This window comes from Seriola dumerili, unplaced genomic scaffold, assembly GCF_002260705.1.
Source record: "Seriola dumerili isolate Sdu_G_001 unplaced genomic scaffold, Sdu_1.0 BDQW01000081.1, whole genome shotgun sequence".
Taxonomy (NCBI): domain Eukaryota; kingdom Metazoa; phylum Chordata; class Actinopteri; order Carangiformes; family Carangidae; genus Seriola; species Seriola dumerili.
Window position 1 is genome coordinate 1,600,638 of NW_019174336.1, and position 24,028 is coordinate 1,624,665.

At 40.7% G+C, this 24,028-nt stretch overlaps 1 protein-coding gene across 3 annotated transcripts; it reads right to left on the reverse strand.

Annotated features, from left to right (window-relative positions):
• Positions 1-693: 693 nt before the first annotated feature.
• Positions 694-20,712, reverse strand: LOC111221155 (serine/threonine-protein kinase Nek6-like). 3 transcript variants are annotated; one of them, XM_022744501.1, is made up of 10 exons: positions 20,613-20,712; positions 9,026-9,126; positions 6,531-6,671; positions 5,176-5,238; positions 4,891-5,001; positions 4,571-4,679; positions 4,143-4,250; positions 3,904-3,998; positions 2,300-2,413; positions 694-1,631 (listed from the first exon to the last, which is right to left on the reverse strand). In XM_022744501.1, the coding sequence occupies exons 2-10, from the start codon at positions 9,101-9,103 to the stop codon at positions 1,521-1,523; spliced, it is 930 nt and encodes a 309-aa protein (XP_022600222.1). In that variant the 5' UTR covers positions 9,104-9,126; positions 20,613-20,712; the 3' UTR covers positions 694-1,520. The 3 variants fall into 3 exon arrangements, with proteins under 3 accessions (XP_022600222.1, XP_022600223.1, XP_022600224.1); XM_022744502.1 differs by having other exon boundaries at positions 1,521-1,631; positions 9,026-9,123; XM_022744503.1 differs by lacking the exon at positions 20,613-20,712 and adding an exon at positions 11,679-11,764 and having other exon boundaries at positions 1,521-1,631; positions 9,026-9,123.
• Positions 20,713-24,028: the final 3,316 nt, after the last annotated feature.

A 24,028-nucleotide genomic window follows, 5' to 3' on the forward strand; every position in this document is an offset into this window, starting at 1 on the left:
TCTAGGACTAACACTAAATCTAAAACAGATGACAACATGAACACTAGTTTACTCAGTTGAGATAGTTGTCATTGACAACTGAGCAAACTTCATCTGCTAATGGAGATCATGACATGTCCCATACAGAAATGTAATATATGATATATACTGTATGTCCCTATATATACATCAAGATTGACGTGGCTATATATGACACTCCCAAGCAGATATGTTATTATCACATATAAACATCCTCTGGATAGAAAATATAAGTTTATAACATACAGTATATGAAATACCCATAGTAAAATTTGCATATGTACATATATTAAATTATCTATGATGATTTTTTATATGGTATCACATTTTGTGACCATGTTAACAATGTACAGTATTTTTTATTTTTTTTTTTTATTTTAAATATGCAGGTTTATTAAAACAACATACATATAAAAATTCTCTAAACACATTTCTTATTAATTTCTCATTATTTTAAACATGTCGATCTCTCCTTTCAGGGACAGTGGTCTCAGACTTTTGGACCCTACTGTATATAATATGAACATATACTGACAGACTTTGGGATGGATATATATCTATGTAACATATGCCTACAATATAAGCATACAGACATAAACATGCATACACATAATTGTATGGGCTAAACATACATGTCAATATATGAAATAGTTCCAATTTCTAATAGGTTTTATATATAGCTTTTACATACATGTTTTTATTAAATATGTGCATATATTTCATATATGGAAATGCATATATTACATTTATGTATGGGGTGGTTGTAAGCTGTGGAAAATGCTAAAAGCTGGAGAAAAAGCTGGAGATCACGCCGTCAAGCAGAGCAAACAGGCGCTGAGCTGTATAATGAGAAAATGAAAAGATGCTCTTTAGATACTGGGCCTAGAAAAGTTCACCCACCACCGACACACTGACATAAATGTACAGTATCACATGTGAAGCTGACTCACCTCCATCACACCAGACTGATGTAAACATATAGACAGAGCAGTCTCTCTCAGAGGGATGTGACTATTTGCTAATAAGTATTTACTAATTGTCCCTTTAGACCCCTAAATTATAAAACAACGTATGATATGATTACAATGATAAATGATAGATGAGTAATATTCAAATCTCCCAGCTCCACTGCGTACTTCACCTGAAACACAGAGTGTGAACATGGAATGCAACCCCAGTGGAGTGATGGAGGAAAAGCCTGTGTGGTGGAGGTGAGATGCAGCTCTCTGTCCTCAGCTGAAGAACAGGCCATCAGTGCAGTCACCCCTTTAAACCAACAAGAGCGGTGTCATAAACTTCCCTCCAGTGCTACACCACTAACGCATCTCTTCACGTCCTCCATGACAGTAGACCGTCCACTGGTGCGAGTCTTTTCACCGTTTCCTCCTGTCGAGACGAGGGTAACAAACACTGTTCCGCCAGACCGGGCAGAGCTTTACGTCCGCTGGTTTCAGGTCCTCACACTGAGCAGAGAAGAGGCCTGCTTGGAGCACGAGTGGCGCTCAGGTGCTGGAAGTCCACATGTGGATCTGTTTGGCGATCTGCAGCACGAAGACAATGTCCGGCCGCTGGTCTGGGTCCGGGTTGATGCACATGCTCACCAGGTTCCGCAGCTTTTAAGAGAGGCTGGATTAGTTTACAAGGCTGATGTCGACAAATCCCTTGAAGAGATTAAACCAACAATGTGTTCCCTACTCTACCCTACACTATCTCTGGCACAAGCACATTGAACCTTGAAGTCAAAAAAACTAAGTGCAAGGAGTGCTGCTTGGGTGTGGGAAAAATGCCATATGACTGCCTGGACCTATCATGTTACAACTTCTCTGTCCATTCTGCTCGTGCGACTAATGCTACCTTATAAATGGAAGAGCCCAAAGGTGGCCATTTTATACTTGCCCTGATGAAGGCCTAAAGGCTGAAACATGTAGGCATGTTTTTATTGTTGTAATGAAGTCATGAGGAGATAAAGGCTTTTTAACCCACCACCCTCTTGAGTGCCTCAGATTTAGCCAAGAATCCACATTAAACCTTTGTTTTTACAGGTTCAGTCATTTCCTACAACAGCTGCTCACTCCAGGTTTTATCAAACGTTAGTCCAGAGGAGGAAATGCTACATTAGTTGGGGAATATTTTCACTGGCGGATTAATCCACAATTGCTGCTCTAGTGATTGTTTTTTTGAGTCATATAGGAACAAAAATTTTAACTAGATAGACAGATAGATAGATAGATAGATAGATAGATAGATAGATAGATAGATAGATAGATAGATAGATAGATACCTTCTCAGAGTAGTGGTCGGGGGGGAGGGGAGGGTAGTCACACCGCTCGATCTTCTGGCAGAGAGAGAGGAGGTTCATCTTGTCCCCATAAAATGGACTCTGCAGAGCCGCCATCTGAAGGAAGAGGAAGACGGACGGAGGGGAAGAAGAACTGATGTGGGTGCAGACAATGAACACTGGAAACAAAAATGTCTATGAAGCTCAACTAGCACCACCTTTCCCCAGGGACCTGATAACATTGTTCTTGACTAACATCCAAGAGATTAAGGGCTTAATTAGCGAGAAAAAAAATGTTTTTCTACCTCGTTGGTGCTGCGGCCTACAGTCAGTCTGAACACTGATTGGTTCAACACCATACAGACGAAGACAGCAGTTCCTTTTCCAACTCACTGCTCACTAAAAATGTTGGCGGCCCACATCTGAACCCACAACGATATGGAGGCCGACATTCTCAGAGCTCTTTTTATTTTGATCATAATCATTAGACATTCAGGACTGAACTGAAAGTAGGAAAAATGTAGGAATCTTCCCTTTGAATATTCTCAGTTCATTTCAAATTGTTTTGGTGAATTTTCCATCAACATTCATGTCAGTGCAGCTGCTGTAGAGACTAACATGGATTTTATCAGATCTGTTGCAATGATCAAACAATGATTTGGTTCAAATGTGGTGTTAATGGTAGTGTAGTAGTGTTATACAGCCAAGCATCCAGCACAGCTGTTGTCAATCTGTATTTCAGAAGAGGAGATCAGTCGTCCTGACGTTGTTCAGCTGATTCACTGCGGACAGACGTCTCTACTAAAAACACAAATCACTCTCACACATTTTACCATACACCTCTGCAGAGGAAACCCTTTTTTTTTGTATTTTGGGATGTAATAAACTCTGCAGTCTCAGGGGTCACTGGGCGCTGAGCTTCTTTCCTCACAGTGTGAGGAGGTTAAAATTATTATCTGTAATTTTTCCACATTAAAATGTCTAAAAACAACTGGACCTGTGTTCTATATGTTGTTGAGTTGTGTTCTTACATCATCTCAAATGTTTCCATCAATTCTCAAACCAGAGGAATCTGTGATTTTAATCATGGTAACGTTTCATTGGTCGCCTGTCAGTGACATCATATCCCCTATGATCATGTGTCAGTGTGTTTGTCTGACAGAAGCTCAACATTGACTTTTATCTAGTTTTAAGCCACATACACTTTTTCCACCTTGGTGGTTTTCAGCTCTGTATTTGAACCAGATGAAGGATTTTAGTCGTCGGACGTCTGGATCTGAAGTTATCAGAGAAACAAGCTGAGGAAATGTTTGTTGTGGAGAGGAGGACACCTCTGTGGATCATTCAGCTGCTGGTAAAAACCTGCTGAACGTCTGCTTCATAAGTTATCAGAGGAACAATCAGAACAAAGGTTAGCATCGATCTCAGCTCCAGCTCTTCCCTGAGTCTCTGTCCTCCGTACAGCATCGCTCAAACTCTGACTTTAACGGTTAGAATCACCAGGTCTGTTTGATTTCCTGAACCACTGACACTGAAGGAATCCAAACCGGGAGGAGTTTACGGTAATGGTGTTGAAGACAACAACTCCCACAAAGTGTGTGACTCACCTCGTACAGGAGACATCCCAGGGACCAGATGTCTGATTTAAAATTGTATCCGTTCTCATGGATCCTCTCCGGTGACATGTAGTAAGGAGTCCCCACTGAGACAGAGAGAAGTCCATATAAACCCTGACTGAACACACTAACACATGACCTGACATGAGATCTATGAGATTATATCTGCTGTCACACTGTGTGTGTTCATGTATGTGTGTTGTGTAAGTACATGTGTACACGTGCTTTACCTAAGGAATGAGCTGCAGTGGTTTTAGAGCTGAAGAAGCGGCCTAACCCCAGGTCACCCAGCTTCACCTCCCCTGTGGCTGTTATGAACACGTTGGCTGGTTTAATATCTGGTTCACACACACACACACACACACACAGATATACACAAATTTAAACCAGGGAATATCCGCACCTTTAACATCCATCATGCTGTGTTTGTAGAAAAAGATGAGGATGTTTCTCTATAATGACACATGTTGCCTTCCTGTGTTTGAATTTTGACTGCAGAATAAACAACAGTAAAACAAGAACGAGGCTGAGAGAGAGGATAAAAAATACTGATGCGGTGAAAAGAGCGGGAGGATGAGTGACAGGATTAAATACTGTAGAAACCAATCAGGAAACATGGAGGTGCACGGTGTAAATGAATCTGTGAGTAGCTGTTTACCTCGGTGCATCACTCTGCGTGAATGCATGTGCTCCACAGCACTGCACAGCTGCACAAAATACTTCCATATAGTCCTCTCTGGGATGAGCCGCTGCTTCTTCTTGAAGTACTGAACACACAGAGGGTGGAAGTGTTAGTTAGTCGAGGGGATTGCATTCTGGAGAGAATTCCTGGCTAATTCTGGGATTTCAATTCACTTTTCTGTTCAGTTCCTAATGTTTACACACTAGTGATGAACTCATCTGACTATCTTCATCCCTGCATGTAACACCTGTTGAGTTTTGGTCACTTGTCTTCATCTAGTTTGAGGTGTGTCTGACCTTTATCATCTGGGACAGATCTCCAGCGTCTGCCAGCTCCAGAACAATGTTGAGCTCATTGTCTTCGATGAAGGAGTCGAGGTATTTGATCACATTGGGGTGATTCAGCTGCTGCAGTGGATAAACAGGAGAGACACAACAGCTGTGACCATCAAGAAGCACAGCTGAAAGCGATGGTGTCCACAAAAATGCATCAAATCATCCGCACCAGTGGACACGTTTCAAATAAGCGTTTAAACGTGACCCTCTGCTTTTGTGTTTGTTCTCATATATTTATAGATTTACCTTCAGCAGGTCGATCTCTTTGATGCAGTCCTGACGGGCCTTGGCATCCATCATTTCAAAGATCTGCGGCGACAAAGATAAATAAATATGAATAAATATGATTTTTTTTTTTTCCCATCTAGCTTTATGAAGGAAAGTCTATTCCCATGTATCTATATGTTTGAAAAACTAATATACAAGCTGATAAACCACATTCACGTCAGGTATTATCAGAGTTTTCAAGCTTTCAGTGTCCACTGGGAGAACCAAGACTTTACTGATGGGCAGAGAGAAAGAGGAAGTATGGAAAACCATTACTGCCGCTGTGGTGGGAAAGATAGATGTTGTAGATCATCATAATGAGAGACTTTATCAAAACAATGCCTCAGTAATAATGACGTTCTATAATGCTGCATGTGATGTAGTTGTGTAGGTTTTGTGTTTAGTGCTGCTATGTCTATATACACTGTTTCTCATAAAGCTGGAATAAAATATTTTTTACCTCTTTCCATGAAATGATTGTGACAATGTGATTTATTCTTGACAGATAAAGTGTAAATCTTCTCAAAACTTTAGCAGTCAGTCTCTTCCAAAGTGATTACTGATGCACTTAAATAGGAATAAACAGAGGATTGTGTCTGAAAACAAAATTATTCCAACTTTATGTGTGTACTACTGTATATGAGACTGAACTTCATTGTTTTTTGAAAAGCAGTCGGCCAGCATGATTTTCAGCAGTGCTCCAAAAGCACATGTATCTTATCTTCCATTAGTAATGACAGAAAGCTAGCTGGTGTGCACACCTTCATGATGATAGTCCTACGTCAAAATATTGATAAAGTTTCTTATTATTTTGTGTCATTAGTTCTCATTGGCTGCTGAGCAGTAGGATTAAACCATTTCTGTATACAGGGGGATTTCCTGCCACTATTTAACATGCTAAAGATCCAATAATTTCTTTGTCCATTTCTTCCTTTTTTGTGTAGTATCGGTAAGCGAACCCATTCTAGCTTTAACTATTAAAAAATATTACCAATATTAACAACAGCAGTTGTAGGCTGCTCCTTCAATGTTGGTTTAGGATACAGACAATTGTGATGAGTGTCTGGATTTTTTTTTTTTTTTTTTTGTTATTTTAATTCATTAGGTCTGTGACCAGCAGGGGGCGTATTAGACTAAATCTTAATCCTGATGAAAAGGTCAAATCAGGACAGATTGACAGGAAGACTAGATTTCAAGTAGGTGCTGAGGTGTATGGACGACTGAAACTGCTAAAATCAAAAATAAATAAATCACTCAAGAAATAAATTTAATAAATTAATATGCCTTTAAATGCACCAAAATAAATATCAGCAGTATCAGACACTGTAATGTACCTGGACTTTCTTGAGTGCAACCAGCTGTCCCTCCAGCAGGTAGGTGGCTTTATAGACCTCACTGAACTGGCCCCGACCAATCTTCTTCTCAATGCGAAAGTTTGCCAGAGTGCAGCAGTACTTACAGCTGGGCATGTTTTTCTGTGCAACAAAACACCAAGTTAAAGTGTCATCATTACACAGCCAAACACCGCTCCTCTCCTGACACATACTCCAAGACTTGTCCCAGTTCAGGAGCCGCATCTTTCAGAGGCTGCATTTGAAGACCGACTGGGTCACAGCAGCGCCGCTAGACTGTCCCATCAAAGGCTCCTTCAATCAGCCTTCTTTACCTGGGCAACAAAGGCTCCAACAGGTGGATCATCCGTGGTCCAACCTATTCCAAGATTCATGATGATGATGATGATGATGATGATGATGATGATGATGATGAGCCAGAAGATGAAGTATCTCCTTATTAGTGAAACCTCTGCTAAAGTAGAACTTCACAGGATGCTCCATGTTCCTCATTTTAAAGCTTCTGATATTTCCCCTCTAAAATAACATGGAACCTAAAATTATAACTTTATTCTTGTCATATTATGATTTTATTCTCGAAATTTCCTTTTTTTCCTCAGTGTGCCCCTAATACTCCGTTGTAGATTTTTACTCTGATGAAACCTATATGAAAACTATAAATGTGCAATTACAAGTTATTTTAATTATCATTTTAAAATAGTTCCTAGTCGTAGCTAGGCGACAGGAGCAGCACTTTGCCAAAATCCTCCGTAGACCAGACCGGTTCGGCCTTTCTGGTCTACGACACCAACAAAGGGCCACACCCTCATAGACCACGTCCTCCAAAGGATGCGGCCCCTGAATTGGGACACAGCTCAAGTCTGACTGGCTCTCATGGCCTGATAAAGCTTTGGGGCTCCAGACATTTGGTGGTCTGAAAAAAAATTATAGAAGCCACTAAAACCTGGAACGAGGCTGACTGTGGCGAAAAAAGTCCAGAAGCCTGCATGTTATTGTTGTTGTGCAATGTTCATGTTTCATCACATCGAAGACACCTTATTACATCCTTTATAAATGGATGTAGCCTTGACCCGGAGGAGAGGTCATCAGGTGGTGTCCGACCTTCATGGAGTGTTTCGACCCTGACCACAACACTCTCCAGTTGGCGGCTCTGCAGTGGTGGCCAAGTCACTGCCCCTCTCCTCCAGGCTTCCAGCTAGTGTCCTCTCTCTTATGCCAGAGCCAACAAGAGGCTCTTTCCGCCACTTCCCCAAGCCTTCAGGCGGCTGTTTTCCTCTCGTGGTCCCTCACTCCTACTTTTGTCAGCAGATTCCATACGGATTGGATGGGAACAGCGACATCCCACCTCCACTGTGAACAACCATGTCGTCCACCCTCTTTCCCGACAATCGGACCGGTTGTTGGTACTTGCTCTTCTTTCTCTCTGCCGCTTCTTCACAGCCCTCTTCCCACAGAACTGTTTTTCCCTTCTGAGGACCAGATAGTGACATCTGGTCTCAGGGCTGTGGACAGAACCGCTTCCAGAAAGTGAAGTTTTCTGCCTAAGTCGACTCTCATCTCCCACCCCTGGCTTGTCTGCAACAGGGTTTGTTTGGCCTTGCGCTGGGCGACTGCTCTCTGCCCCTCTTTGATAAAGGTGAAGGTGCAGCGGTTTTGTTTTGGCTGGATGCTTCTTTCTCCTTTCCTGCTCTAGGATGTCTGCTAGCAACACCCTGTCACGACGCCATCTGTACCTCCCCTGGGCCAAAGCGATTTTTGCACCCTGACAAGATGTGTGCAAGGTGTGCAATATGTTGCAGTAAAATAATTAATAAATGACGTGTCTAAAACTCATTTAAAAGATATAAAATATGAATGTACTTCTTTTTGTTGAGACCCAGTGTGATGTGTACTTCTGATTGTGTCTTTCTAGTGTATATCTCCATATTTCTCAATTATTTATCCCACTAATGAGCCTGTGACGTAGTTGAGCTGCAAAACTTTTAAACTGTCAACATGTATGAAGCACCAGTGACTTCTGAAGCTTCATGTCTCAGTCTCAGTCTCAGTCTCAGTCTCAGTCTCTTCTTTACTTGACAGAACCTCCAACACGATGTGTTGAACAGGAGTGAAACCGAACTAACAGTGCCTACCAGCGCCTCCAAAGCGCAATGATAAAGTTAAATTATATCTCACTGTGGTTGTGGTTATATGAGGAATTATACTACTTCTTGGCCGGGAGCAGTGACTTCCTGGGGTCTCAGTGCTAGTTGTCATGGTGAGGACAAGATTTCAGGAAGTGACTGCAACCAGGCCAAGGAGTAGTCTGACCACCTGAGAAACCACAACTTGTCATTTTTTAACTTCAGAGTTCAATTAGATGTAATGTGTTATTGTGTCTTTAGTGAGATTTTGAAGCCGCTTTTTAGAACATGCAACATTCAGCTTTTTTCTCTAATATAATTACTGTTTAATAACACACAGGTGAGACGTCCTACCTGATCCTCCTGACCAGTTATCTTGTACAGATTGTTGTGGTTGTCTAAGTTGGGTTGGTTGTTGTTCTGTGCTTCCATGGTGGCATCACACCCGCCCACTGCTGCAACACGGAAGATTATGATTATTCATTATTCATTTATTCAGCACATTTCCAGACATACAGCAACTTTTTTTTTTTTTTTTACAGAGCATTAAAGAACAAAGTTTTAACTCCGGCGATGAGAGGCGGGTGAGAGGTGAGAAGACAACAGGCCGCATGTGGGTTCACTTAATACATCATCAGTGTCACTTGCTTTCTTGCTTCTTTAACTCTCATAAAGCCTATGCACATGGACAGTGTGTGTGTATGTGTGTGTAGGATTATGCATGTGCTGATATTTGCAAATTAAAATTCCTCACAGAGACCACACACGCTGGTCGTTATTTTATGTTCTCATCACTGACAGAGTGAGACCAACCAGAAAATCAGGAAATGATTTAATCAACTTGGTAACACTGAACGCTTTGATCGTAACACTCCTTAATACCAGGACAGCGCAGATCAATAGCAGGTGCACTGATCAAAACATAAGCAGAACGCTCTCAGAGAGCACACACACCCTCCCACGCTGCAGAACTGTTCACATGTGTTAAAGACCTACATCTGGATCTAGATCTGGGCCAAAACAGACCCCTTTTCTGGGATTCATTCACTTTTGCTTTATTATATAAGGCCAAAATTGTGAAACAAAAGTCACAATGGACAATCCATGCTGCCTTAGTCAAATCAAGAATGCATGGGAACAAGATCTGGGGACAGACCGTGAGCTATGGGACCATATTCTAGACCTGGTCCATTCTCCTTCCATATGTGCCCATCACAGTCCCATCCAATTTAAAACCCTACACAGAATCCACTATACAAATGCCAGACTGGCAAAAAATACATTCTAATGTTAGTGATATCTGTAATGTGGTCATTGTTCCTGACTCTTTATCTTAAATTTTTGGCAGAGAAAAAAATACATGTGGCATTTTGTTCTGTTGGATTTGTTTTTCTTCTGTACATAAATAACTTTTTTTTTTTTTTTAAAAGAGTCACGATAGCTTCATGCCTGTATGTCCACATAAAGCTGGTTAAATTAGTAAACTAATCTCCGCTCTTCGTCTACATTAAAACATGTTAATTTCCCCAGAGCAGCCTTACCAGTGTGTAAATCTGAAAGACTGACTTGGTGTTTCATTGGTGAACATTGACTTATTTAGACGTGGAGAGGCTACTTTATGTTTTCGTTGCACTTTTGCTCTGTGCAGTTACCTACCTACCATTCATCCAGCTACACCCCTATTACTTCATCTGTCTGCACTCTTGATCATGTATTTTGCATGTTTGCAAAAAGCTTGTTGTAAAAAGCAAGTGTGCATGGAAAAGAAAGAAATTTGCATTCTCCAGGACAAGAGTCACGATGACTGAGTCATAGTCATATAAATAAAAGATGTTGCCACTGAGTCTCATCAGATTTTTGTTTTCAGTTGTGCATGTTGCTGCAGCTTCGCCAGTTTATGAACAAGAGTCCACAGTCATGTCAGCTGCTCTGTGAGGCTTAGGCACAGCAGTGCTTTGAGTTAAAGGCTAAGCAGCATGCTAACATGCTATCATGACGCAGTAGTCATTTTTATCATGTTCATTATGGCCCTGTTCAGACTGGGTATTAACATTCATCTTGGATGATTTGATCACAAGTGGTCAGCTCTAAGTTCCTCAGTTCACACCTGATCTGATCTCGCTTTCCCACTTTATATTCAAATAAACAGGCATGTGTCTTTGTTTTTAACCAAACCAAAGAACCAAGGAACCAAAAAGGCCGACGGGTCTGCTGTCAATGTGCTTGTGTGTGTGTGTGTGTGTATGTGTGTGTGTGTGTGAGACAGAGAGAGAGAGGGAGAGAGAGAGAGAGAGTGGGGCACAGAGGGCCTGAGTGAATCATTGCTCCGCTGACAGCTCTACAGTGAAATCAGGTTTTATCCATTTGAAATAGTCAAATATTTTGGGTTCATTATAAACTGTGTAGGGACTAATCAGACTGTGTCAGAGGATGTCAGATCCACGCTGCTAGCATAGCGAAAATCCATGGCTACAATGATTTGGTAACCAGTAGAAATGAATGGAATATCACACAACATATGAACAACACTCTTTTTGCAATCTTTCAGATATGTTACTTAATTATATGTGTATGAGAACAGGTGAGAAAGTGTTTTCAAAAAGGATTCTGGCAAAAACATCAGTTCCATTGGCTGGACCTGTGCTGATAGGTTTGTGTTGAACCAAGGAGGACTGGAACCCTGAATCACCACGTGGTCATGGTTGTATGCCTCTGCCAGCAAGCCAAGTTGCAGGAAATGGTCACAGTCTCCCCTTCCTGGCTGTCGCCGGTGTGGAGGCATAATAATATTTCTAGAGTATGAGAGGAAAACTAAATCTAATCGCCACATGGTTCAAATGACTTATTCCTAAGCACAGGGACCAACTTTCTATCAAATTTCATTGAAATCTGTTGAGTAACTGCTGATTAGTGGCAGCATTGGCTATACCTGGAATCATAAAATACAATCATATAATTATATTGCAAAAAAGTACAGCAAGTATACAGCGAAGTACAAAGTACATACCGTAAACAGAGTACAAAGAAAATGAAATGATAATAGCTTTAAGCCACCTCAGTCACAACTACATACACTGTGAGCTAACTGCTAATCCACAGACACAAGTGAGGACTCATCACTCTCTCTGACAGTGGAGCTGAAGCTCGCTGGGTGCCTGCTGGTGACTCATCATGATGGAGACTTTGCTCTGGTTTTAACTGGAAATGCGAAGTCCATTTCCAAACAAATGGATCACTGAAAGCAAGTGACAGAGTGAGGTGGTGAGCCGCCACATCATCTGTGTCTTCCCCTTCTGACTGGCTGAGTCATCTGAGCGTGACCTTTGTGCCTCCTGTCTCCCGCTTTATTCAAATAAGGTCAGATTTTGAAAGCAGCATTCATACGTTCTGAAGACTCAACCTCTGGAGTTACCACTGCCAAGTGCTGAAGTATTAATGACTTGTTTTACCGCAAATAGCTGCTGAGATATCTCAGCTGGGTCGTGCTGAGACTTGCTCCCTGTACCAAAGCATTACGAGCGTTATTCTTCAACACCCCCTGCCGCCCATCTCTGATGAGTCAGGTTTAAGTATTTAGCTAATACTTGAAACCAGAGTGTAGAGTGTGCATGTGCTAACTTGAGCCCACCTTAACCTCCTCAGCGCCACTAACCATTAAAATGTTAGCAATGCCAACTGGGCCTCATGCCACGACTTGGGTTACACACAGGAACAGATCTGTGCTGCATACATATGTCAGGCTGCTGTTAATTGTGGTAATGAGGACTATGCTGTTGTTGGCATTCAAGACTAGGAAATCTCTCAACGTAGGACCGCGCAGCATGTCTACAGTACGCTGCCTGCCAGCTCTATGGTTTTCCATAGAGTGTGTGGAGGATTCCCGCTGAGAAAAACACTCACACCCCAAAAACTTTGCTGTGAACAAATGCCTTAGATTTGTTCTCTGGCTCTTAAACAATGTTTCGGCCAGGAAATTGTACAATACATTTTAAAACATGGCTCTGTTTCAATCTCTCCCTGTGAACATAAACCAGCCGGAGCAAGAGCAGGGAAAGATTAACGGGGGGGGAACGTATAAGCAACAGAGCCTACAGGCAGGAGGCAGGAGGATGGCTTTGTTAATGACACGTCTATATACTACTCAATATGCCCTTGGATACTTTGGAAGGCAGCACCACAAGCTATGACAAAACACATTCCCAAGAATCCAGACTTTACTTCTGACGGTTGATGTCACACTGTGATCCTGTGGAGCAGCCTGACTGGTTCTGTGTTTCTCTTGGACATTTACCGAAACTGACGACTCAACTGAGACTCAACAACCTGCTGGAAATGAAGAATGAAACTGAATTTGAATAATCAGTTTTGGTTTTCACTCCTGGCATCTGGTGCACATGCATCCTCACAGAGTCTTTAGATACAGTCTCATGGACTCCTGACTCCACCTGACCCTTGCTCATCACTGTACTTTCTAGCACATTGAATGGTCTTCTTCAACCTCCATCCCACTGAAGCATTGATGAATTTTTATCCTTTTTTTTTTGACTGACAGTCTGGACTCAGGAACTGAACGAGGGAATTTTCATTCACACATTTCGGTTTGAATGTTCACCACAAGTGAAAAATTTAAGATTAAACCAATTAGAAAGATTGACAAGATTAAGGTTGCTTTCTTCTGGTCTGATTCAGTTGAAGAGTTTTACAAACTTGCAGGTTCCTTTTGTTTACACACAGATAAAAATTCAGAAGAACCAAGATCCATCATTACAAACAAATTAAGAACGTTCACTCCCCTGATTGGTCAGATTGTCTGGAGCAGGAAAGTAAACACAGGAAGAAGGTTGCAGGCTGAAATCTGGCTCAAATCTGAGTTCACCTGCTAGTGGGGTCGGAACGAGTTCAGAACTCTGTCACACCAAAAACGAACCGCTCCAGAGTTTCGTTTGGGACCCGACCCAGACCACCTCCTCGAAAGGGTCTCGGTACGATTGTTTTGGTCTGCACCCGAATGTGATTACTGTTTTTACACCTGCCCAAATGAGTCGTACCAAGGGGGAAAACGAACCAGGGTTTGGTTTAAAAGACTAAAAGGCGCAGGTGTGAAAACACCCTGAAACTATTCCCTGTCTGTCTGTCTGTCTGTCCAAATTCTGAATAATACCAGGATAAAGTAGAGACTTAAGCCAGAGTGTAAGAGGTGCTTTCCAAAGATGCTGCTCATGTTAGTTCATTTCTGTTTACCCTGACCTGAGACACTAAGTCAAGTTGAACCCACACAGCTGTTTCCTCTTCCTCCCTCTGAAAAACAGTTCTGTGCTTCTTAAGAATGTTGCAGAAATTTCCAAAGAATTGGTACAAGGGAGATTGTTGACATGATAAACGGTCAGATGGAAAAAAACCTCTAATATTCTTATCTCTGTGACTGAGAGTGTGAAGATGTTTGTGCATGTGGGTGTTAATGCTGTGATAGATGGTACCCAGGGTGGACCCTGCTTCCTGCCCAGAGCATGCTCAGACAGACCTCAGCCCGCAGTAGTAGACGGTTAGTGATCCGTCCACTGCAGGTAGCGAGATAAAACATTCCAGTCAGAGGAACAGAGGTTTTACTGGGACTCTGTCAGTGTCTTGTCCTCTCCCCACTCAGCCAGCCGTATTTATAAACTTCAATATTTAATAGAAAATAATCACTAAATGTAACAGCACAATGTTAAAATGAACAGGCTACTGTTACAGGAGTGTGAGCACAGACAGTGAAAGTTCATCTCTGATTTTATTATGTCTCCGCACCGGCGACGGCCTGAGCTGTGGGGGACATTATCTTCCTCAACACCTAGTTAGCTACCTTGCTACATCCATGAACAAGTGAGAGAAAAATGGCCACAACAATAGCATTAAGTGTGTTTTTTTTCAGCACCACCATCCCGCATCCTGTTATTGAGTTTGAAATCTTGCCAGTAACCCTGAGATGATCATATGTGTGTGTCATGTCCCTTTTGCACACTAGGTTGGACTGAAGGCCAATATTATAACGACTTTTCTTCTGTTCTGAGCAGCGAAGAAGAAGTGATTTCAGTGTGGTTTCAGTGGTTTCGTGTGTGAAACTGTAAAGTTTATTAATAAGTTCAGTAGGCAGAATCAGAGGCATTTGCAATACTAGTATCAGTATTGGAAAAAACTCTAATAACAATAGATTGGTAAAATCAATAGCCAATTAATCAGCTGATTTGGTTGGATTTGGTTGATTACATCAATGGAATATGTTGTATTTACATTGGGTGATATTGTGTTCATTAATGTTCATGCATGTTCCCAGGGTAAGGAGGATCCTTAAGTGTGTGATTTCATGTCATGAATGGATCGCTGGTGGCTGGATCATTTGGAAGACAGAATGTCAAAGTGGTGAGTAAAATAACAGTTAAACAGTTTATTTTCCTCCCTGTCTGTCTATATTGTATCATGGACAAACAGCTGATAGTGTTGCATTATATTCCAGAGATACATTTGTGGAGAGAAATTAAACTGAAAACAGATCAGACACAAGGTGAATGTCACTTGTCAGCCTTGATGTAAAATCAGCTGTTCCAACGTTTACCCCTGCACCCTACTGTACATTTTATCATTGTACCTCCTTGCTGGCGTCAACCAGAGCTGGAGGCATATTGTTTTCAGGTTGTCCATCCGTCCGTCCATCCGTCCCAGTCTTGTGGATATCTCAGTAATGTCTTGACAGAACTTCTTTAAATTTGGTACAAACGTTCACCTGGACTCAAGGACAAGCTGAATAGATTTTGGTGGCTAAAGGTCAACTCTTAGTAATCCCTTCAAATTTGGCACAAATGTCCACTGGGACTCAAGGTTGGAATGATTAGATTTTGGTGGTCAAAGGTCAGTGAGACTTTTTAGCCATAACTCGAGACTTCACACAGCAATTAGGACAAAGATTTCAAATAAATTGTTAATATTTTATATGAGGAATGTTACCTGAAACAAGTCTGAGTGGAGGAGGGATACAACCACAAGGTGGTGACTCCAGTTTTTAACTTGGTTCAAGACAAGAAAAATTAGATGTATTTGAAAATGCCCATGCAACAATGCAGCAACAACAACAATGGAAGTGAAGCCGAGTCAGGGGAAGAGAACAGAAGTCATGGGTGGAGCAGAGATGTAGTGACTGGACTCTCGAGCTCATTGAACAACATTCATCTGCTAAAGCACACACTATGTTTCTGCCTCACTGTGAGCACAGAGGAGACACAAAGTAAATATGCAAATAGGATCAGATGGTAAATGAAGCGCTGAGGCCAAACGAGGTCAGACTGCACAAAGCCCTGCAGCAGTGTGCACACAGAGGACCTCTGGGAATGAATGACTCACCACTCCTCTACTCGCTGAGTGACAGACGGACTGAGAATGTCCTGTCGTCCTCCAGGTAACTGTTTCTGCTGGAAGCTGGGTTAAACAAATAGAAATATACAACTCTTCTCTTTACTGTGGGAAATGTCAGAGTTTTCACTGCATATCAAAGTCTAAGGCAAACCAGCTATAGTGTGCATCTTCTCAACCACCGCAGTAACAGACCTAAAACCTCTGACACACTCATGGGCAAACAAATTACTCCATCTTTTGTCAAAACCTACATTATCCACAATGCAACTTGACCGCCGATAGTTTGGTTTAAGATTTGGGGTTTGTTACTATGCCAGTAGACTTTAAAGTAGCCTGGAGCCTCAATCAGAGATGTGGAGTGGGCTACAGACGTCTGGTGAGCATACTTCCACTCGGACTCTACTCCCACATGGTTGTTTGGCTCTGCTTGCCCATCTGAATTTAACACTGGGCCAAGAGAATAATATTTTACTCAAATTATAGCAGATTTCTTTATGGAATAGCACAGTAAGATTAACACCATGATCATACTATGTTACAGTACTTCATTTGATCTACTCCTGGTCTGCTCTTATTTCCTCCTCTTTTCCTCTTTGCTCACTCTCAGCTCCACTCATCTATCCCTCCATTCAAAGAGGAAGATACACATAAAACAAAAAAGTATTGAGGTTTTTAATCAAAAACTAAAGATGTAAGAAGATTCGCCTCTTAGCTCCTCTCCTCTCTTAGCCCGCTTCCTCTTCACTTGCTTCCTCCACAGGTTTTCACATCTCATTTCCTGTTCTCTCCCTCATTATTTTTCTCACTTTCTCTTTCACTCCTCCCCTCTGCTCCTCACTCCTCAAATCTATACTTCCACCTTCACGTCTGTCCTCATTTCCTCTCCTCCTGACTCCTCATCACATATTTTTCTCATCCCCTCTCTTTTCTTACTCCCCACGCCATCTCATCCTGCTTGCTCTCCTGCTCCACAGGTTTTCTCCTGTTCTTTCCTCTTTGCTCTGTCAGTCATTTTGACCTATAGATGGTGGTATATCACCAGTAACAGAGCTGCATTGATTTGCAGGTTCACTCAGACAGACTGACGAGGAATGACACAAAGCCTAAGTTACTGTATATGAAAAACAGGGGTCATGTGACAACATCTGGGGCTGGAGCCCCATAATCCACCTCCTGCTCTGCTGTTGTCTACATATGAGTTAGCATAATACTGCAACCTTAAAAAAAAGTAGTTTTATGCACATAAATCACTTGAACTGTTCCTTTCATTTATGCATACTAGAGTCTCTCCTCTAGTGCAATATACTGAAACACAACTAAGTTCCTTGTTCTCGATACCAAAATATCTCATCTGTTAGTCATCTCTTGGTCTGTCAGCTTCCTTTCAGACGCTTTCTGATCAGTTTTATCTTTCAACATCCCAACAGGCTCTTTACTGAATGGTTCAAGTCAGGGCTTTATTTCATTCATTAATCTTTTTTGGAAAGTTGTGTAATTGACTTGACATTTTCTTCCTTTCTGCACAGGAAATTATCAGACCTATTGATCATCTGACACAAAATTTTGGCTGTAATTATTTTAATACAATTTGACCTTGTTTTAAACCCAAATTGTCAACAGTGAATTAAGTAAAAATAATAAAACAAATTAACTTGACTGCAGAGAGCTGTGGTTATTTGTGAAAATAAAAAAAATAAATGTCTTGAAGATAGATTTCAGAAGTTCTTCCCTTAGTGAATACTCTACAACACCACATACTTTTACATAAGCTCACATAAGTCAAAGTATCTACATACAAGTACAAATACAACTAGACCTGCGGGCAGGATATTACCAGGGTCAAAGCCCACAATTCACCTGCAAAGTTTCATGCAGATCGCATGCACAGCCTAAGAGTAGCCTAATTTGCACCAAGATTCAGTGTAGCATAGAAAACTACTGAGCCAAGTTTCATGTTAATAAATGTGATAATTGTTATTCGTGAGAATCCGTAGATTCAGTGTGCAAAGTTCCATGCAGATCAGACTCACAGCCTGAAAACCCTATAGCATCTAATCAACAGGTTTTTTTGTCCAATAACAGATTAATCATTTGGTGCATTAAATGCCACAAAACATGGAAAAATGTCTGTCACTGTTTCCTAAAGCCCAGTGTGATGTGATAAAAATCAATATCAAATAAGAATAGCAAGAAAACCTCACAGATGACAAGCTGGAGTGTTGGCCATTTAGCAATTAATTGGTTATCTAGCATATATCTAACTCTAGCATGTAGCATTAGTGACACATCGAGTGAACTGTGGTTAGGTTACCTGAAAACACTGGTAGCTACACGCACAAAGCACCAGCATTTGTAGCTAGCTAGCTACCTCAAGTTAACTTTCATCATAAAACAACAGCAGCCAGTGCACATAACGCTAGATACTCTACTATATACTGCTGTAGCATTACTGTATCAGCCTTACTCTTATAACAGCAGCTAAAGCAATATAGCTGGCAAGATAACACTAACAAAATTAGCTGACTATTTACTACCTCCAAAATGCAAAAAAAAGGGGGCAATTTCAGTGCCAAAAAATTATTAAATAAACTAATAATCTAGACTAAAAGAGGCAGACTAAATTGATATTTAATATATATATTATTTATTTGATATTAATTTTTATATAAACAGAATTTTCGCAAACATTTTTCCAAAATGTTTAGCTTGTTTACTGTAAATAACTTTGTTTACCTTAAATTTCTTTTGTTCAAAGAATGACTGACAGTGGAAAAACAAACTTGTCAGTGCCCTCTGGTGGCTAAACTATGAAACAGCAACACTGTTGCTAAATTAACTCAAGCATATCTTTTAAATCTGTGCTGCAATTTGTTGTTACTTATAAATATCATATTATATCACATAAGAACTGCTAAATGGATTAGGCAGCCAATGTAGCCTGCAAGTTAAAGTTGGCATCATTTCAGTCTGAAACACATTCTTTCTAAAAATGTACAAATAGAGAGATCACACAAAGCTGACTGCCTCCTACTGAGCAGAGAGTGGGCTGTTAATCTTCCAAATAAATCAGTAGAAAGGGTCGTAATGGAACACAACACCAGACATTTAAATGGAACTAAAATAGAAACATATATTTATCTCCCTTCATTAGAGATAGTTTAGAATCTTGAATTTAAAACATTAAAAATAGATGTTTTACAGCTTTTTAATAATTCATAGGAACCACCCTGCTCAATGGAAACTAAACCAACTCATAACAATGACTTACGAGACATATGTAAGTGTCAGAATAACAATCTGTGGGTTAAAACCTGTCTCCAAAATCTAATGTCCATAAAACATGCAAAAATGCAAACCTAAAATGGCCAAACTGCTACAGAATGACAGAGCAGAATTAATAATACTCAGTGAGGATGTGTGAGCGCATGGCTTCCTGCTGGGTGGATACTAACCAGCCCTCCCAGTCAAACAGGACACTGTCACTCCCTGTCACAGCTGACACGTGACTAATTTTAGCCAGTTATTTGACCTTGGATGCCCAGGCATCCTCATAACCACCAGCAACCACCCCTTCGACACCACCCCACACTGCAGCCAGCGTCCTCCCCCCTAACTCCCTGCTGCTACCGTTTCATGTAATGTATGTAATGTTCATTTATACCCACAAACCCCTCACCAGACATGAGGCTCTGCTTTCACACTGCCTGCAACATGTCAACATGTTGTTTTCCTTAATGGAGGGGCATGTGCAATAAACTATCACTGATTTTACATTTTTTATACCATAAACCATATTCAACACCTTCTTCACTAACTTAAGAAGGTAGAAGGTGACCATGGTGCATTGCAATGTAATTAAATATTAGTCCAAATTTGTTTTATCCAAAAATATAAAAAAATTGACACTTTGAGGAAAAATAACCCAGAGACTGCAGAAGTTGGCAATGTGTTGCAGTGGTTTCCTGTTATGAAAGAATAGCCTGCACAGATGAAATGAATACCTCAATATTATAGCTCTTTTATGTTTAGATAAACACACTCACCAGCTGGACTGAGGCAGCCGAATGATACATTGACTTGGCAGTGGACACATGTAAATTGAAATGTGACAAAATTAACTAGAATTAAATTTTAGTCTTAATGTTATGCTGTTTTGTTAAACTTCTGAATTAGATTTCTGTCCTGTCCTGATACAGCACAGACTACATACAGCTCTTGTTTAAAACTGAGAAAAAAAAACATGTTTAAAGCAGTTAGCAGGAATCAATACAGCCTCGTTTCCGTCCAGGGCAGCGGGTAAATATCATTTCCATATGGTCCCGGAGCAGCAGGCTAACGCTGCTCCTAGCTAGGTATGTACTAACTGGCTCCTGCAGCCTTTCCAGAGAGAGTAAACAGACTGAGCCCTGCTCGGTGAGGCGGTTTACTGCGATACAAACACACATTAATAAATATCAACAAAGATGGCTGGTGCATAAACTGGACCTTAACAACCTCTAAAGGCGTCACCGATGAGCTGGAGACAGTTGTTTACAGTGAGAGCTGCGTGTCTTACCTGAAGAGGAGTCACAAACGTCCTGCTTATTTGAAATCTTTGAACAGTTTCCACGAGTTACAGTTACAGTGATCCTCCGTGTTGTTGTGCAACTCCGCACACCGACAGACAGACCCCCTCCCTCGAGTCTCTCTCTCTCTCTCTCTCTCTCTCTCTCTCTCTCTCTCTCTCTCTATGTGTGTGGGTGTGTGTATGTGTGTTGCGCTGCCACGCAGGCTGCTCAACAGAGTTTGCAGAGACAACTTAATGAATGAGTGGAGGGAGACTTCAAAGTGTAAACCCTCCGCATAGTGCGGTGAGGCTGAGGCAAGTGTTTGTTGGAAAGTAGGTCAAACGTCATCTCCCTCTCTCCTCCATAGACAGCCCCCTGCACGTGGGATGGGGCCATTGTTCATGATGTATGATGTGAGAGTTTTTATGCACGTGACACAGAGTATAAGAACAGCACAATTCAGTGAATCAGGGCCGCAGCCAAAATTTAAAAAGCGGTCAAGTGGTCAAATTTATTGAGGTCATAAGAACCATCAACACCCCCACCTCAATAAATATATAGGTGTGAAAACTCTGCAAAAGGTTATATTGATCAGGATATTTTAACCGGTTAAGTCTTTTTTCTAATATTTTGTATTCTTCTGTTATGTAAAAGCTGTTTTCTAACAGTGTTTTCTACTGTGTAGCTCTCTTTGTTTCAGTACCAGCGCGCTGGTGCACGCCACGGTCTCCTCTGCTCTGTCTTAATCACAGGTATGGCTGATCTTTATAATGACCTCATGCATTTATGAATTTATATGTAGAGCTTTCTATTTGTGTATGGGGTTGTTGCTTCTTTTGCGACATGCCCCCCTTGTTACTTGATGCATGCTTGATGTTTGGAAATCAATCATTACACCTCAATGTAAATATGACAACTTTGACCATTTCATTAGTTTTTATTAGCTCTCTACATGACAAACGTTTAAGTGATCGGATCTTCATGTTCTTAAAATGTATATACATATCAACCAGATCATGTGAACGACGGACATTTTATTTATTACCACTTGGAGAATATAAGTAGAGGACAGTTGTTCCGGCGCACTACAGGAATAAGTTATGTCAGTAAAAGTCATTAGCCATTAGTCATTTACTGAATGTTTTTCTTTGTTTTTCCTGACATAAAATTGTCACTATTTACACAAATACTATATCCTAATGCGGGGGCCGCATCTTTCGGCGGATACAGTCTATGTCTTTGTAACCATCGTTATCTTGGCCCTGAGAGCTCAACACTACAACTTAAGCAAACGTGTTACAAATACACACAAGACAAGCAAATACAGAAATACGCTATAAGCGGCACAAACAACATTGCAAGTGCTCACAGGGAACACAAAAAAGTGATGAACCTGGCTGGGACACACTTCTTGTTCAACACATTTAACTTGAAAACAAAGCATTGAAAAATAACCGTGTCCCAGCCAAGTCCAACACTTTTGTGTACCGGTACACAAAAGTGTTGGACTAACCCTAACCCTAACCCTAACCCCCTCGGAAAACCTTGTCTGAGCTACTTGCAGTGTGTTCTTGTATTTGGTAGTGTTTGTGAATATTTTGAGCGCGTGTGTTGCCAAACTGATGAAGATGTTTCCTGAAGTTGTTTGTGTTTTGTCTGTATGAACGTGTCTTCTCAAGTTGCAGCGCGGGGACTTCTCAGGGCCACTGTATTTCGTAGACTAGGATTTTACGCTTTGCATCACCAGCTGTGCAGTTGCGTTACAAAGCGCCCCGCCTGTCGCCTAGCAACCTTGACAACACTTTTTCTTCTTTTTTTTTAACTTGAAGTTTCAAGGCCATTAGTTTTTTAACAGTTATATCATTAGCTGTTGATCATTTGAAAGTGTAATCCTCAGGCTCTCTGTCATTGTTGTTTGCTGCCATATTATTTTCATTACCGGAACGCGATGAATCTTGGGATAGGTTGGGCCATGAAAAATCTGTCCGTTGGAGCCTTCGTTGCCCAGGAGAAAGACACATTTCTTTCTTCATTAAAGGAGCCTTTGAAATGGGACAGTCTAGTCGCACCACTGTAACGCAATCAGTCTTCAAATACTGTACCTCTGAATGATGCAGCCCCTGAATTGGGACACAGGGTATTTCAGTGTGGTTGGCTGTTGTCATAATTGTGTAAAAGTGATGTCACCAAGTACTGACACACCCCGAAGTAGCCTTTACAAGCTGCACCATTAAAATGCTGCATACACATTAATGTAAGTGAAAATACATGAATGCATTAGTTAATAATGTTATTTCTGTTGATGCCATTATTATTGTGACAAACTGTCATCATCAACAGGCCTGCACAGACCTCCTATGTAGAGAATATTGTTGTAATATTTACAAAAATAAGACCTTTACATAATAAGGTGTCCCCTAATGATCAAATAACATAACCACAGGACCACTTCTTAGTCATTATTCTCACGAAAACCTCAACGCAATAAATCCGGCCCATAGTTGGACCACGTGCTTGTTTTCTTCTGGCCTACTACACGCCCAGTTCCATCCCATAGACAAATGTAATATTTGTACATGTACTGAATTTCCAAATATGAAATACATGTACATAAAAACAATATTTGAAAAATTTGAACAATTTCATATATTGACATACATATCTATCCCATGCAAATATGCATGTTTATGTATGTATCCTTATGTTGTAGACATATATTAATATATATGCATCCCAAAGCCTTTGAATGTATCTTGATATTATAACAGTAGGGTCTAAAAGTCTGAATGAAAAGATAGACATGTTTAAAATTGATGAGAAATTAATAATAAAAACATATATAAACATATAGAATTTTGTTTTTATGTTGTTAATAAACTTCCATACATTAACTATATATTATTAGCATATATGCTTGCAGCATGTTATACCATATAAAAATTCATCATAGATATATGTAATATATGTACATATAAAAATTTTACCATGGTTATTTCATTATATGTTATAAACTTATATCTTTGTACATCCAGAGGATGTATGTGATAAGAATATAGTTAACATATATGGCAACGTCACTCTTGCTATAGGTACATACTGTATATGTTATATATTACATTTCTGTATGGGATGGCCTGAATCTGTTCATATACAGTATGATTGTCTGATGCTGCTTCCACATCTGGATCAATTCTAGCGCACACACAGAGAAAAACCTGAAGCTGGCAGACAACACCAAAACAGCTGGAAACTGCCCAGATGTGGAAGTGCCAGGGCCAGACTTGGGCGGAGGAATCATGCATGTTGGGCCAGAAATTTCTTATTGCTATCAGAGAGGCAGGTTCAAATGCTATATTCAACACCTTTCTACATTGAGTATGCATGAAGTAATTATAATGATAATTAGAAAATTCCTGGAGAAATT